Genomic DNA, 16,504 nt, shown 5'->3' on the forward strand with positions numbered 1-16,504 from the left:
GCACTGGGGATCTACAGTTCATTGAATTCTAACATGTACTGTGACATACTGAAGCAGAGCATGATCCCCTCCCTTCATAAACTGGGCCGCAGGGCAGTACTACAACATGATAACGACCCCAAACACCCCTCCGAACGACCACTGGCTTGCTAAAGAAGCTGAGGGTAAAAGTTATGGACTGGCCAAGCATGTCTCCAGTCTTAAACCCTATTGAGCATCTTTGGGGCATCCTCAAATGGGAGATGGAGGAGCGCAAGGACTCTAATATCCACCAGCTCCTTGATGTCGTCATGAATGGGTAGAAGAGGGTTCCAGTTGCAACCTGTGAAGCTCTAGTGAACTACATGCCCAAGAGGGTTAAGGCAGTGCTAGAAAATAATGATGGCAAAACAAAATATTGACACTTTGGGCCCAATTTGGACATTTTTTCTTAGGGGTGTACTCACTTTTGTTGCCAACAGTTTAGACATTAATGGCTGTGTGTCGAGTTATTTTGAGGGGACAGTAAATTTACACTGTTATACAAGCTGTACACTGACTACTTGACATTGCATCAAAGTGTCATTTATTCAGTGTTGTCGCATGGAAAGATATAATGAAATATTTGAAGAAATGTGAGGGGTGTACTCACTTTTGTGAGATACTGTATCAAGCAACAGAAAAAACTGAGAAACCCCTGTGCAGTTTGAAGCTAAATTTGAATTGTAATCTTTGTATTTATAGGTGGTGTTTGACCTTGCATTACATTAGAATGTATTTTTCACAATTCCAATCCCCTAGACACCAGTGCTTGACCGCAGCATTGAACTCACTAGAGTAATGGCAGCGTCGTCCTCTGCGCCGCTGTATCTGAATGTGATGCGATGCTTCTCCATGTCAGCAAAGTATTCCTTTGCCTCTTTGCTCGTACTTGTGCCCAAACCTGGAACAAAAAGTTTGATTAGAATTTTTAAATCGCAATTTTTTTTTACAAATAACACATATTTAAAAATGTCATTTGTTAAATAGATATTGGAATACTCAAGCAGCAAACCTTTGTAGTACTTTACATGCCAGGTTTTAAAGTTCTCTTGTTTCTTCCACTCGTCGAACTCTGGAATGCTGTAGAAGGCCATCGCCTGCTTGTTCTTGGTCGCCTGCACACAACATGAATTAATTGGATTTTTCAGCAGAACCGGATATATATATATATATATATTTTTTTTAGAATCTGTGGAGGGAGCTAAAGATCAAGGTGATGGCAGTGAAACCCTCCAAACTGAAAGAGTTGAACTCATCGCTAAAGATGAATGGCCAAAAATACTGGTGGAGACATGCAAAAAGCTGGTCAGCAATCATAGGAAGCTTTTGATAGCTGTAATAGCCAATAAAGGCTTTGATATTGATTATTGAGAAGGGTATGAATCATTTTGGACATGCCACTTTTTGTTCAAATGTAAATAAAAGCTGAAAAATATTGTTTTCCACAATGATGACTCTTGTACATCGTCTTATTATCTTCTGGGAGAAGCCTGTGTCATTTAAAATCAAGAAAAAACTTGCTGTTTAAATATAAGTAACTTTAAGTCAAAATTTGCCTGTATATATATATATATATATATATATTCCTATAAAGTGTTTATTTTTAAAAACCTATTCCATCCGAAATGTAAAAAAGAAAAGAAAAAAATTATCAAAATGTGTTTCTCTTTGAGCAGAAGCCTTGTTATGCTTGTCAGCTCATTGGTTGTGGACACTGGCTGTGTATCTGAAGGACAGCCTAGCGCGGTGCACACAGTGTGAGGATGGGGATGTGAAGTAGCAGGTAATACGTCCATAGTGCAGAGATGAGCGGGACCCAGCAAACATTACTGGCAGCGCAATGCAACATTCAGCTCAGTAACCCCCCCTCTATTTTAGAATGTTTTTGCCTTGCTTGCACCTACTGCATAATATACATCAACAATTGTGAACTAACCACGGTGTAAGTCATATGTTTAAAAATGTGTACAAAATGCTATGCTGCATATTCAAATTTTGGCATTAACATTGGCAACCGGGCCCTGGATTTTTTTTTTTTATGAAGATGCCGGTCTTTGGAACAAAAAAAGGTTGGGAAGCCCTGATGTAGAGCATGTGTGAGTGTCTCTCTTACCTTGACAATGGGTGTGATAAACTCCTCCAGGAATGTGTGTTTCAGTAGGGATGGCCAGTTGTGGTGGAAAAAGTTGATAAGCAGACCTTTGATATGGGAGCCATCTTGATCCTGGGACAAGACAAGATATGTTTTTACTACTATTTAAATGGCTATATAATATACTGAAAATGTGTTAGTGTGTGAGACAGGACAATTTAAGTGTAAACTACTATTTAAATGGCAATATAATATACTGAAGCAGGGGGAGACAGGTCACCTGATCAGTCATGATCATGATCTTCCCGTAGCGCAGGCTCCTCAGTGACTCTGGGTCTTCGTAGCTCTTCTTGTATTGCAGACCAACAATTTTGATGATGTTGTTAATCTCTGCGTTTTCCATGATCTGTTGACACAAAGAAAATGTGTCAAATTGATGACAGAACATTTGATTTGATTTGATTTTGATTGGATAAATCTTTATTGTCCCCGAGGGGCAATCTGTTCTGCATTCAGTAGTTCAAAAACAACAAACACATAGTCATACATACTGTAAATACAAAACAGGGGACATGAGGCAATCAGCACACACACTAAACACACTCAGATAACACTAAAGAGTCAACTCCTTGTTTTTCATTCCACATTCGTTCTCATTCAGCCTGGCTGTCTGGTTACATTGCATTACTTCATCATATCACTGAAGCGAGCATGTGCTGTCTTGGTATTTGATACTTATATTTTACAACTGTTCATTTTGTACCGTAGGTTCAATTATATTTATTTGTAAATTCATTTAGCTAAAATATAATTGTCAACCACTTCTGGTGCTGTGTGAGGCCAAAAGTGGTCCCAAAATGCAATGATTAAATAGAACAACACAATCTGTTTGCTAGGTTTTGATCTCTGTAATGCTGGGCTTACACTACACGACTTTTCACGCGATTTGACAGTCGCAGACAATCTTCCAATGTCGGACTGAAATCACGGGAGTCGTGCTGGAGTTGTGGCGCGCGCCCGTAATCTCAGTTGTTTGGTGTATGGTGGTCTTCTGACCCGATTTCAGCCAGTCTTCTTCTCGTCTTGACGTTCCGACATTATCAAACAGGTTTGATATTATCGCTAGTCTTAAGGGGTTGGCTCAAGCGAAATGACGTTAACACTGTCACACTCTCGCATGCACCAAGCACGACACAGTAGGAGCGGCATTAGTCGCGACCTGTGTCCACCTGGTGAGGCACTTATTTCGGATACTTTTTCATAGAAGCCTCGGTGGAGAACCAGGCTGACAGCCGCGCAACCTGAACACTCTACCGTCAAATACAGGGTTAGGAGATAAAGTTATAGGGGGATGAGATCAGCAAATAAAGCTGGTCAAATAACTAAAGGAAGTCCCCCGCTCGGAATATTGAATTAACTTGTTTTTAATTAAATAATCACAATTGCGTTTGCGGAAATAATATTAATCTCAAAAGGAATCTAGTTGTAGTCTTGCAATATGAGACCCCTGTCTTTTCAAAATCTCACTCTGTGACTGAAAACTAATGACTAGTTATCTTCAGGTGTGAGTTGATTGTCTTTAGATGTAAGAGGGTTTCAGTCTTCAGTCTTTTCAAAGTCCTCTAGTGTAATCCCATTTTCATTTTCAAGCTTCATTAGACAGTACAGAGTTGAAATGGGGAGAGAGAGAGAGAGAGAGAGAGAGAGAGAGAGAGAGAGAGAGAGAGAGAGAGGGGATGACATGCAGTAAAGGTCCACGGGTCGGATTTGAACCCACATCTTCTGCAACGAAGGCCGGAGCTGATATGGTACGCGCTCTATCCACTACACCACCGGAGCGCCCAGTAAGCTGATTCTCGCTTCATAAATGTTCTAGAAGTGATATTTTGCTCCCAGCTGCAAAGTGTGTCTGGTGTTTCTTTGTTTGTGTCCAGAATGCTGCGGTCTCATACCTGCTTGTGTGTTGCTTCTCTCACGTTGAGGATCTTTCCCCTGAGAGGGAAGACTCCGTAGCGATCCCTTCCGATCACTCCCAGTCCAGACACGGCCAGAGACTTGGCTGAGTCGCCCTCAGTGAGGATGAGGGTGCATTCAGACGAGTGTTTGCCTCCTAGAACATGGAGATGGACAACATCAATCATTTTATCACTGTGTTAGATTGTGTAGTCTTCTGGATGGCCCGGAATCCAAAGTTACAGTCAATTCTTAAGATATTTCACTAAAAAAGAGCCTTTTTTTCACAGCAGTCATAATGATTTGTCATAGCAGGAGATGCAATGGGTGATACTAATAACATTAATAGAGATGTCTCTTTCTCTTGAGCACAGAGCAGTGTACTACTAACCAGGAATTTATCATGACAGCATGTTAAAGATAAAAATGTTAGCATTGACAGCAAAGCAGAATCAAGAGGGATAGGTCCAAATTCAACATGATAACATATACTTGGGAGGCCTGGTTAACTCTCTTGTTGAGGTAAATAAGGCTCTGGCCATTATTAGAGAATGATAGAATATGGTAGATTAAGTTTCCTATTGATGTCTTTTGAGCAACACTTCATAACCAACAATGTGCTCTGTTAACCTCTTAGTCATCATGCATGATAGAGTGTTAAGCTGTGTCATCAGTGGCTGACATTCCTCCACACATTAACACATAGTCCCACTGTTTACACACCGGCGTCGTTGGCGTCGTCTAGCTTGGGGATGCCTTTGATCTTGCTGTGCTTGACGGAGGAACACTTCTTGTTCAGCTGCGTCTGAGCTTTGAACTTCACCCAGTTGAGAATGCTCTCAACGATTCCACAGTTGGTAGCCTGAGGGGTGACAAAGAGAAAAAAATCATTTTAGTGACTGATGCCGAGGCCAATAGACATAAAAAGCAAAGAGTGATGTGTGCAAAGTGAACGAGAGGTGTCCCTTACAGCACGGACAAACTTGTCTGACAGAAGGCACTTGGAGCCAAAGCTCTTGGTTTGGAGGGTCATGTTCTCCTTGGTCTGGGAGTCAAAGGAGGGGTTCTCGATCAGCGCGTTGACAAACACCCAGATGTGGTTCTTCACCTGATGGGCACAAACCACAGGGCAGGGGGTCAATCAGTGAAACAAGCACAAGGCACATCACTGGTGAGATGTGTGGCAGGAATGATGGGTTGTCCTACCTGGAAGGGCTTGACTGTCACTCCGGCCTTGTTCTTCTTCTTCACCACTTCAATCAGTTTGGACACTATCTGGTCCACCACATAGTCAATGTGTCTGCCCCCCTGAAACATACTCAGTGTTAGGCGTGGGAGGAGAAAAAATGGAAGCAAGGAGTTCAAATGTTCTTTTTAAGTATTAATAGACATGACATGACCTAGTCATATGATGGGCTATCAAAATATGTTCTAGCTTATGGAATTCTCAAACTAATTAGGGGTTTTAATGATAGTATGACAAATGTATCACCAACATTTTATTCCATCAATCATTTTGAGTATAGAAAAGTATGGAAAGTCCTATTGGTACCAGTATATGGAAACAAACGTGTTGTTACGGTGACAGCACTGGTTTGTATGGAGGTACCTTGGTGGTGGCGATGCTGTTGACAAAGCTGATTTGTTGGAACCCCTTCTCGCTCATGGTGAGGCAAACCTCCCAGCGATCGTTGACCGTCTCGTTCACCACCTTCAGGGCCACGCCCGTCTCGTCCAGTTTGTCCTTCACGTACAGATCTACGTAGCTGCGGAAGCCAGTGATCTGACACAAGGAAAAGCAACACACTATTTTACATTTTGAAAAGGCTTTACAACTTGTCTTAAGCCCTGGACCACAGCTGTAGAAAATGTGTTATAAAAGACTACAGAGTATCATTTATAAAAAACAAACAATTAAAAACAAACACAACTGCCATTATATCAAGCAATGTCTACCCATGTCAGACCAGCAGGTTTCATTTCTGAGTATAGCTGGTGAATACATCCTTACTATTATTAATAGTTCATTTCAATTTATTTGTAATATTGCCATGGAAACTGATATAAACGCACAAGTACTGTATGCAGAACCACATTTTAACTGTAAAGATGTTCCACTAAAAATAAAAACTACTCAGAAGCACCAACTGATCTGTACCAACGTACATGTCTGTCACAGTCTGAACCAATAGCAGTCAAAATCCCAAACGTCTAGCTACTAGGGCACACAAATGCATAAGCAGGGCGAGAAATAGACTTACAGGTAATTTCTTCCCGTTCAAGGTGACTTTAACCCCCTTGCAGGAGCCAGCTATATCGTATGCTCTGCGGGTCATGAACGCTACGATGTCCTTGTCCAGTTTCTCCATCTTGAATTTGGACAGGTCCGGCTGGAAGGTGACGCAGGTGAAATCCTCCCCGTCAAAGAACTTGATCTTGGGCTCGGCGGTCTTGCTCATGTTGTTCTGCCACGTCTGAGGGATGGTAAAAAAAAGCTCACGGTAACATACAAGTATAACTGCTTTGAACTAAAGAATCCACTTCTAGATCACTTCATTGTGTTACTGAAATGTGCCAATCTTCTTAACATGGGTAAACGCATGAGTGGGCGGCAGTGGCGCAGTGGGTAGGGAGATCGTCCTCTGGAGTGCAGGGTCGGAGGTTCGATCCCCCGTCTACCCGCCACATGTCGAAGTGTCCCTGGGCAAGACACTGAACCTGTCAGCTACTGCCATCGGTGTATGAGTGTATGAAATGTAAAGCGCTTTGGGGCTGAGAAATTCGGCTAGAAAGCTTTATATAAGTCAAGTCTATTTACCATGTTCCTCTAATACTACTACCCTTACTGTATTCTGTGCATTTAGCCCAGGGGTGTCAAAGTCATTTTGCCACTCTAGGAACTGAGAATCATACTAAGGGCCAGATGTTTCCCTGACATGCCTTTTATTTAATCCAAAAACGTAAAAACAACATATCTATGAATATATTGACAAATTAGAGGCTCCCCCTGAAATATTTTTGCGTAAAACACTTAATTTCCTGCTTTGTGCTTTTTTTCTGCATCAATTTATAGTTTTTTTAGGAATCATGACTAGGGCTGGGTATCGTCAAGGACTTCGCGATACGATACGTATCACGATACACTGGTCACGATACGGTATATCACGATATATTGCATATCTTGATATATCACGATATATTGCGATATGCCATTAACAAGTTGCCTTGTTTGATAATTGCACAGACATATGAAGTCAAAACTATTTCATTCACAACTTCCTTTACTATTTTTCTTCCTTTTTTTTTGGTTTTGGCAAATGATCTAACACTGCTGCAGCTGCCATAACATCAAAATAACAAATCCAATTCACTCTTGTTCTAACTGTACAGGACACACTGAAAATTAAAACACATCAGTGTGCTTTTGTGACACAGTGAATCTTAAGTATTCTTATAAACAAAATTGATCTAACTTCAATAGTCAGTATCCTAGAGGCTCAGGCCTGACAGCAGACATGGGTTTGAATCTGACCCGTGATTGTTCTCTGCATTGCATTCCCTCTCTACCCCATTTCATATATGTCTCTCTGCACTGTCAATAAAGCCTTGAAAAGCAAAAAAATCGATTTTTAGTTATAAAAATCAATACTGATATCGCGAAAATAAGTATCGCGATATATCGCAATATTGATTTTTTGACACAGCCCTAATCATGACTCACTGCTGACGCAACACTGTTTAACTATTTATGACACTTTACATTGGTAGTGAAATGCCAAGCCACCATTGGAAATTAAAAGGGTGGGCTATCAGCAGCTAGCCAACGTTTGCTAGTTAGCTAAATTGTAACTTAAGGAAAACGTTAGAAACCAGATAATGTTAGCATTCATCCTTAGATCAATATTAGCATGCTAATCAGACAAGGATTGGACTATTTACAGCCATTAGAAAACTGACCTATTTCCTTTTAATCCTGAGCTGTGCAACTTTCAGCAGATTTAAAAAAAAAATTTGTTATATTTTTTGGGCATTTTTATGCTTTATTGATAGTGTAGAGACAGAGTTGAAATGGGGCAGAGAGGGGAGTGACATGCAGAGAACGACCACGGGCTGGAATCGAACCCGGGTCCGCTGCTGGTCAAGGCCCATGGGGGGACGCCCTACCAACTGAGCTAAGGGCGCCCCCTTCAGCAGACATTCTTAACCAGCTACTCAAGTGTCCTAACCGTTGGGAGAATGCTCAACTTGCATGCAGTACATAAACTGATATGCGGACCAGACCAAAGATTGAGAGGGGCTCGATTCGGCCCACGGGCCTTGAGTTTGTCACATGTGATTTAGCCCATCACCCAAACAAATGTGATATGAAACTTAATAATGGTGCCCATACGACCGTGGAGGGTGTAACCACAAAATGTGATAACCACTTGAACAAGCTTACCTTGGACATAACCTCATGTCAAACCCCTATAAAACAGCAGTTACTTTATTTAGAGATCAAGGTGAAGATGTGGCATTGAAATGTTCTCAATCAGATCCAATCAGTCAGTTACAGTATGTGAGCAGAAAGGCCCATGGCCTAAGGGTGACTAACTATTGTATACTTGAATTGAAGTTGTCATAGTGCACAATAGCAGCTTGTATAGTCTGTTATCATAATGATGTTGTATGTAAAACACTACAGGAGGTACGCTTTATCTACAGGTCATAGCAGGAAATATGCATTGTTCTTATTTCAAAAAACAAAGCTCAAGTTTTCTGATGGATGGAGGCAATGAAAACTAAACATATTGTGACCAAGTGTATCTTCTTGACCAGTGGCCGAGGAAGCAACGGTCCTTATTATGACAATCGCTAGGGACTGTAGTTTGTATGCAAATCAATACTGACCATAAACACTCCACCCTGGTGTCATTTGTTTGGTGGCGTGCGTCACTAAATCAAACTATCAAAGCACCTTTAAACAGAGGAGAACATCCTCACCTGTTTGAAACTGTGTCTGTATTCCTTGCAGGCGGTTTCCACTGTGAACTTGGTGCTGAATATGTTGCAGAGTTTAGCACCGTAGCCGTTCCTTCCACCTGGAGACAAGTTCAAATAGCAGTTTATTAGTAGTAATACTCCCCACTTCCTTGTACCGCAATACCCACTCAGTGCGTTCACATGCAGACTCATAATCAGGTAAATAAACAAATAAGACCTCAACAGGACTTGTAAAATGCATGTAAACACATTTATCCGATCTACTTCGCACAAAATCGGCACATTAACGGACAAGCGAAGTCGGGTAAGAACACCTAGATAACTCGTTCATAGTCGGCATTCTACCTGCATGTATACAGGATCGCATATCTCATATCGGAGTTCTCGTCCTGCGGAGGATTTTACAAGGAAGTGGAAGGAGACGACGTAATAAATAGTAGTGTTGTTGCCAGAAAGGAACCTGACATCGCTCCTTTAACCACTTGTCAAAGGGCTACAGCGCCACCTAGGATAGCGGAGTCAGCTATACTCCGGCCATTTATCGAATATTTGAAAGGCCATGTATATTCAGACAAGTGACGCGGTCCGTTCGAGTGGCAAGTTTGGTATGTCTTAATCCAATCTAGTTGTCCCATGGAAACGCACTGATTGACAGAGACTTGGCCGCCCCTCACCTGTCACCTTCTTCTGCTCATCGTCATAGTTGCTGGAGGTGAGCAGGTGACCAAAGATGAGAGCTGGCACGTACATCTTCTCGTCCTTGTGCTCCACCACGGGGATTCCTTTACCATTGTTCCAGATGGTGATGGTGTTGGACTCACTGGTAGGAGGAACAATAAAAGGAACAGAGATTATATTAGGTAGAATATATATATCTATATATATATATAGAGAGAGAGAGAGAGAGAGCAGTGTTGTGAAACATCACAAAACCTCACTGTTTGAACATACCAATAGAATTTGCAACAGCTGTAGCCCTTTTCTGATTCTGTAGCATTCGTCTGTCTAAATGCCAATGTGATAAAGTTTGTGTCTTTGCCACCATCACTGACCAACCAGGGTAGATGTTGTTTCAAAAGTGTTGCCATGATCAATGCATTGCCTTTCTCAGACTTTTTTAGGGTTAGGGTTGCTGTTTTGTCATCATGTGACTTAAACGACACAGGGGCTAGCAGAGATAACCATGACTATCACTGTGCTTTAATCTATTATCTTTTGCCTTTTGCAACGCTCCATCCCTGATTGATTTGTAGGGATTTATCATGCCCTGTTCACATAAATACACAGCTGCTTCTTTGAATGGAACATCCTACAGAGCACTTTTAAACTCAATAAATTAATCTTGATTGGTCACTTTAAATCCCTACTATCACCCTTATCATCTCAACTTGCAGTTGCTTTTACATTGTTTTAAATGGTTTTACATTGTTTTATGGAGTGATTTTACTGACCTGTTGATTTGTTTGTCTATGCTGTATTCTAATGTGTTGTAAAGTCTTGACGTCATTGTAAATGAGAGCTTGCTTTCAATGATCTATCAAATTAATAATAAAACATTTTTTTAAAGATATTTTTTTGGCATTTTTATGCTTTATTGATAGTGAAGAGACAGAGTTGAAATGGGGCAGAGAGGGGAGTGACATGCAGAGAACGACAGCGGGCTGGAATCGAACCCGGGTCCGCTGCTGGCCGAGGCCCATGGGGGGGGACGCCCTACCAACTGAGCTAAGGGCGCCCCCTAAATTAATAATAAATTTTGAATGTATTCATTTGAATGAATAATCAATTCAAGCGGTTGCGCCTCAGAGTAACACTTCAGCCAAACAAGAGCCAGTACACAGCCTGTAAACAATTCAGGCAGGTGGAGAGATAGAGAGACACTGGTGCAGCCATCCGTCGGAGCCCTGGGGGGTTTGATATGGAGGAAGGCTAACTGAAACTAATGACACCAGAGCATATTAAGCTCACACACTAAAAACAGGCTGAGCTGTGGAGAACTGCATCAACGTCACTATGAAGCCCCATTAGCAGCAAGGCTAATGCTATCATTTGTACAGCAGTGGAAGGGACAGCAGCTTGGCTCAAGGACACGCTGCTGTTTAAGCAGTCAGATGGGGGATGCAGCAGCTGGCAGACTGGGGGATGAGCTGCATAGAAAGGAAGAGCTCAGTACAGGCTTGATTTATTGTGGTTCTGTGGAGCCATGTCTCAAACGCCCTCCAATCTACTAACATGTATTCACTGAGCTCTGGTTATATCCACAGCATGAAGAGAACACAGCCATCTGAATACAGCCACGCTATCACTATCACATTTCACTGAGAGAGAACACACCCTGCGTTCCAATTCCTAAACTTCCATACTATTAAGTATGCCAGAAAAAGATTTAGGAGGTCCCAATACATGCACGTCAATTGTAGTATGCTGAAAATACATAAATGCCCCACTAACTCAAATACCATGTTGGAGCATTCGTATTTATTCTTGACATTTCTTGACATAATGAAAATAAAAATGTCCTTATCTGATTTTTTGTCTCTCCTGTGGCCCTAATACTCTTCTGTACTTTAGTATGTAGTGTCGTAAAAAGAAAAAGTATGTGATTTGGAACACAGGGACAGAGTCACAGTCTGACAGGAAAAATGCACTCTCCTCCCTGCCTGTTCTACTATAGTGTACTCACGGATCAATGGTGATCTTAATGCCAGTCATGTTCTTGTCTCTTTGTTTGTTGTCGGCTGCATTGACTGCCAAGGACAAAAAGCAACACAATATAAAGAGTTAGACACAGTTCATTTAGAAATAACACTTGTGACTCTTTTTTATCAACAATCAATTGGTCCATGATTAAAACAAATGATCATTTGACACACAGGTACAACCAACCTGTCTTTGAGCTGAGAGTGATTCTGCCTGTATGATCTTGTCTAATGTAATTACATAGACACAGCAGCAGTCAATGCTCAGACAATGACAGAGTGTCATTAATCATACACCTCTATAAACACACAGGCCAAGTGAATAGAGAAGAAAAGGCAATCAGCAACAACGCTCCCATGCAGTGAGCAGCATCATTTTAAACTGATTACATTGGTGCTCCATTCTAGACAGAGCACAACAGCGTTACTCCCAGTCATTTCAACTAACAGGGAACAGACTGTACGGCTACTTCATTAACCTTTACTTAGCCGAGGACAGAATGCTTTCACTTTACAACACAAATAAGAGCTGCAGCTTTGACAGTGATCTGACACACACACACACACACACACACACACACACACACACACACACACACACACACAAACACAAACACAAACACACTGACATGATTCCTCTACAACCTTTATTATTTTTCATGTATGTCTCTATTCAAGCTACAGTCTGTACAACCAAAGTCTAAACTGATCTCCATGTAGAGTCCTAGATCAATACAGCAGACAGTGATTCACTGAATGAAGCTGACACTTTGATAGTGATAATAAGCCTTTCAAGATCACAGGAATGAGAGGAAAAAACCTCAAGTGACAAAGGAACCTTTACACAAACCTGTGCAGACTGACAGTGTGGATTTCTACTCACCGAGAATTTCATCAAAGATTTTGTACAGTCCAGGAACGTAGGTGACGTCCCTCTGGTTCATTCCAATCTCTTCATCGAAAACCCACATTTGCTGAAAAAGAGATACATATCATTTAAAAGGTGAAGTTAGCGATTTATTTATGTTAATATAAGTGTTAAATCGCTCTTTATTCATACAGTGATCACTTATATAGTGTGCACGTTTCATAAAGCCGATCTCTCAGTCACTCGCTCTGCATGTAATCGGCTAATAAACTTTTTGGGGATCCCACTAGAAGAGAGAACGTTACAAACCGGCACCCGTCTCACTGCCGGTGCACGTGCAGAGCGACAGATGGGTGAATGTGTATGCAGCTACAATGGCGGAGCAGGTAAAAATCCTTCCCAATGTCTGTTTTGATGGTTTTTATCATGTTTTATCACACTTATGGATCTGAGATGATGCTAGATAACTTGCTGCTTGAAGACCGCAGTGAAGTTAGCTAAACTGACCATTCCTCTTACTGAACCTTTTAATAAGGTAGGATATAGTTTTTGTATTTGTGTTTTAGATGTGTAAATAAAGTTACAAAATAAAAGTGTTTCAGTCCTGCTATCAGTCCCGCTCTATCAGACAGTTGCCTCAATAGCTCCAAACCTGGTCACAAAAAAACACATTTGCTTCCACTATAATTATTCAAATCTAAATGTGAACCCTATGTGTTAGGATTTCTCTATTATCCATTTCATTTGAGTGACTCTTTATAGTCTCTCAAAGCAGGCGATTGGAATATCTGAAATGTTGAGCAGCTTTATCTGACTACCGTTGACCAAACCTGGGCTGGACAGAACATGTTGAGTCCTCAATGAGCAGATTGCCAAAGAAACATTTTATTCATTTTTTAACCTTTATTTATTCAGGTAAATCCCATTGAGACTGGAGACTCTTTTGCAAGGGAGACCTGTTCCCATTTACATACACGTTACCATTAACATACACATTCATACACCGATAGCAGGCTAACTATCGACATTCACATGAGGCAATGTGGGTGAAGTGTCTTGCCTAAGGACACAACAACCATGACACAGGTGGCAAGGCGGGGATCGAACCGCCAACCCTTTGATCATTGACCGACCCGCTCTACCACCTGAGCCACAGTCGCCCCAAAATGAAGTTGAATGAAGATTGTCCAGAGGGTCTTTTAGCAACACAAAGCAGTGCCTATCTGTCAGTGTATATCTCTGGACGTACCTGGGTGATGGGCTCCACAGAGCCGATGTATGTGTCAGGACGTAGCAGGATGTGTTCTAGCTGGGTCTTCTTCTGGTACACTCTCTCCACAGACAGCTTGGAGCCCCCCTTGTCCTTCTTGGACACTTCCATCTTGCCGGCATCACCTCTGCCATTACTAGCCTCCTGTATGACACAATGGGGTTTGTTTGGGATGAATACATGCATAATAACTCAGTTTAAACCACAGGACAAGCAAGTAAATGACTGTGGCTACTACCGTATAGTTTACCACCACCAGTATGACTGTGTGTGAATGAATGGAACCCTGGACACCTGTAAAGTTAACCAGTTTAAAACGTTGCTGAAGACTCACTTTTTTGCATTGGCCCTTTGTATTGTATCTTGTACAGCACTTTGGTCAACTGATGTTGTTTTTAAATGTGCTATAGAAATCATTTTGACTTTGTGAAGGGCCGTACTGTTGGCATCCATTATCAATGCTCATCCAGCACCATAGTCCTCTCTGTGACAGAAGCATACTACTGGTGGTTATACTGTCATTGGAAAGCTGAGGGAGCTCATGTTGTGTTCATATTGAAGTGAGCTTTACATCTACTCTCTCTCTCTCTCTTCCAAAAGAGGGCCATTTGAAAGTTAAATACTAAACGTAGCAGCCGGTAATGTCACAACAGACGATAACCAAGACATTTCTTTCAGTTCTTACTGTAATAAAAGCCGGTAATGTGGTAACTTGCCAATAACATAATAGAATTTCTGAACCAATTACATAATAACTTCTTGCCCATAATGTAATAGGTTAACATATTGTCTGGGTTTGACAAAAAAAAATTAATAAATAAACTACTGGAGCCGATATTTTTATACTTATATCACTTTAAGTTTTATTCATTGGCTATCAAGTTTCATACTTCCATGGCACTTAGTTATTATTGCAGTGAGCCAATAATATTATAACTTATTACATTATGGGCAAAATGTTATTACATTATTAGGAAGTAGTACATTATCGACTTATATTATATTAAAAACTGCAAGATGATTATGTTGTATCGGCTGTTATTAGAGTGACATTATTGGCTGATACACCAATTGCTAAATGTTGGAGAACACAACAGTGAACACAGCTGAGAGCTGACTGGAATATTTAAAAAATATATATATGATAATAATAATTAAAATAGTTAATAGCATAACGGATATAGTTGTTAATATTGATAGTATTATATTAAGGACAAACGAAAACGCTTGCCTTATGGAACGAACTTAACATCTCTAGGGTTCAGTTATGAGATGAACAGAAAGAAAACGTAGGCCTATTTTAATCAAATCAGGCAAAACATTTCATTGCTCAACTTCGATGAAACACTTCCACTATCATACACACAGCATAGTCATGTCATGTAAGCTACTACTGCACTATAATGAACCTTTGATATCAGCATCACACCAATGGGGGCGATCTGAGTTTACTGTATTAATGAAGCTAACTTGTTTAAATACCGATAAACTCCTGCTTATCAAAGCACAATCCATGTTATTGATGTGCATGTAGGTGCTGATAAGAGGGGTGGAGGTGGCTACTCGTAAACCGCTACGCCATCAAAAGTTCCTGCTAATTGGTGACAGTTAAACATCTCCTAAGCACACTTTAACACCAGCGATACGTTCAAACCATTGCTTTTAGTTAAGAAAACAAACCGTATTCCATTCATTGCCTTCAATGCCAGTTAACGATGCAACTAATGACTGATGGGAGTTGGGCAGTAAATACGGTTCTATTGAAGCCTATATTTTAATTACTAATTAACTACTAAACTTTGGAGAGCTATATAAGTTTCTTAGTTTTATTTTTGTCAATATTTTGAGGATTATGTGTGTGCTATTGCGTTGTTATTATCCTTGTGCATCAGGGCTTTAGCCTTTGTTACCAGGTCAGCTGGCTGCCCTTTAACTAGCGTACCCCTACTACACGAGAACATGGACTTGCTAGGACATTTAAATGCTAACTGAAGCCTTATTTAGCTACCCGGGTTATTTCGCTACGGAGAACATGCAGGTTTGGATGCTACTGAGGTTGTATCAGGATTATAACACTATGCACTTAGTAGTTGTATGATAAACTAACTTACCATCCAAGCAAGCGCCCCGCTTCCTGCTGCTCCGTTGGACATCTTCCTTTGTGATCCTAATTCTTTTCTGATGCAGCTCGCAAAATGTCTTCGGCTCCTGTGAAATTAAAAGTCCGTGTGCATAACAAAATGTCTCAGTAGCTGAAAGGCACACAGACCTGTTTAACTTCCATGTTGTTTCTCTGTTTGCTTTGAAGACGATCCTTTAAATGTGTCAAAACAGTCAAGAGGGGAGTGTATCGCGGCTATTGTTAAAATCGACAAGCGGTGGCACAGTAGGCCTAAACTTCCAACAAAGATGCTAACCTAACCGGGCTACTTGCCGCAACATAAATACTGTACAAAATGCACAAATTAAATACGCTTACAATTCCATGTGAAAACGCAACAGATTAAAATAGGAGTTTAACAGAAATGCTCCGAAAACCATATAATTAAATACTTTTCATTTAGAAATGAAAATAATATCAGCTAACAGCAGCACCCGCTGTCCGGCCCCTTCCATCC

General features: G+C 40.9%; 1 protein-coding gene across 4 annotated transcripts in view; it reads right to left on the reverse strand.

Annotated features, from left to right (window-relative positions):
- top2b (DNA topoisomerase II beta) overlaps positions 1-16,501 on the reverse strand; it is a 32,157-nt gene extending 15,656 nt beyond the window's left edge. For 2 of the 4 annotated variants that reach the window (XM_080045608.1, XM_080045607.1), the window contains exons 1-17: positions 16,366-16,496; positions 15,998-16,094; positions 13,866-14,030; positions 12,632-12,722; positions 11,733-11,796; positions 9,724-9,869; positions 9,050-9,147; positions 6,328-6,540; positions 5,676-5,849; positions 5,273-5,374; positions 5,037-5,174; positions 4,790-4,928; positions 4,066-4,223; positions 2,394-2,519; positions 2,135-2,245; positions 1,034-1,136; positions 813-922 (exon numbers count right to left, since the gene is read on the reverse strand). In XM_080045608.1, the coding sequence (XP_079901734.1) occupies positions 813-922; positions 1,034-1,136; positions 2,135-2,245; positions 2,394-2,519; positions 4,066-4,223; positions 4,790-4,928; positions 5,037-5,174; positions 5,273-5,374; positions 5,676-5,849; positions 6,328-6,540; positions 9,050-9,147; positions 9,724-9,869; positions 11,733-11,796; positions 12,632-12,722; positions 13,866-14,030; positions 15,998-16,094; positions 16,366-16,427 (2,097 nt within the window). In that variant the 5' untranslated portion in view covers positions 16,428-16,496. Of the gene's footprint in view, positions 1-812; positions 923-1,033; positions 1,137-2,134; positions 2,246-2,393; positions 2,520-4,065; positions 4,224-4,789; positions 4,929-5,036; positions 5,175-5,272; positions 5,375-5,675; positions 5,850-6,327; positions 6,541-9,049; positions 9,148-9,723; positions 9,870-11,732; positions 11,797-12,631; positions 12,723-13,865; positions 14,031-15,997 lie in introns of all 4 variants that reach the window. The other 2 variants (XM_080045609.1, XM_080045610.1) reach the window with 2 other exon arrangements.
- Positions 16,502-16,504: the final 3 nt, after the last annotated feature.

Source organism: Ammodytes marinus, assembly GCF_949987685.1.
Source record: "Ammodytes marinus genome assembly, chromosome: 17".
In the NCBI taxonomy this organism is placed as follows: domain Eukaryota; kingdom Metazoa; phylum Chordata; class Actinopteri; order Uranoscopiformes; family Ammodytidae; genus Ammodytes; species Ammodytes marinus.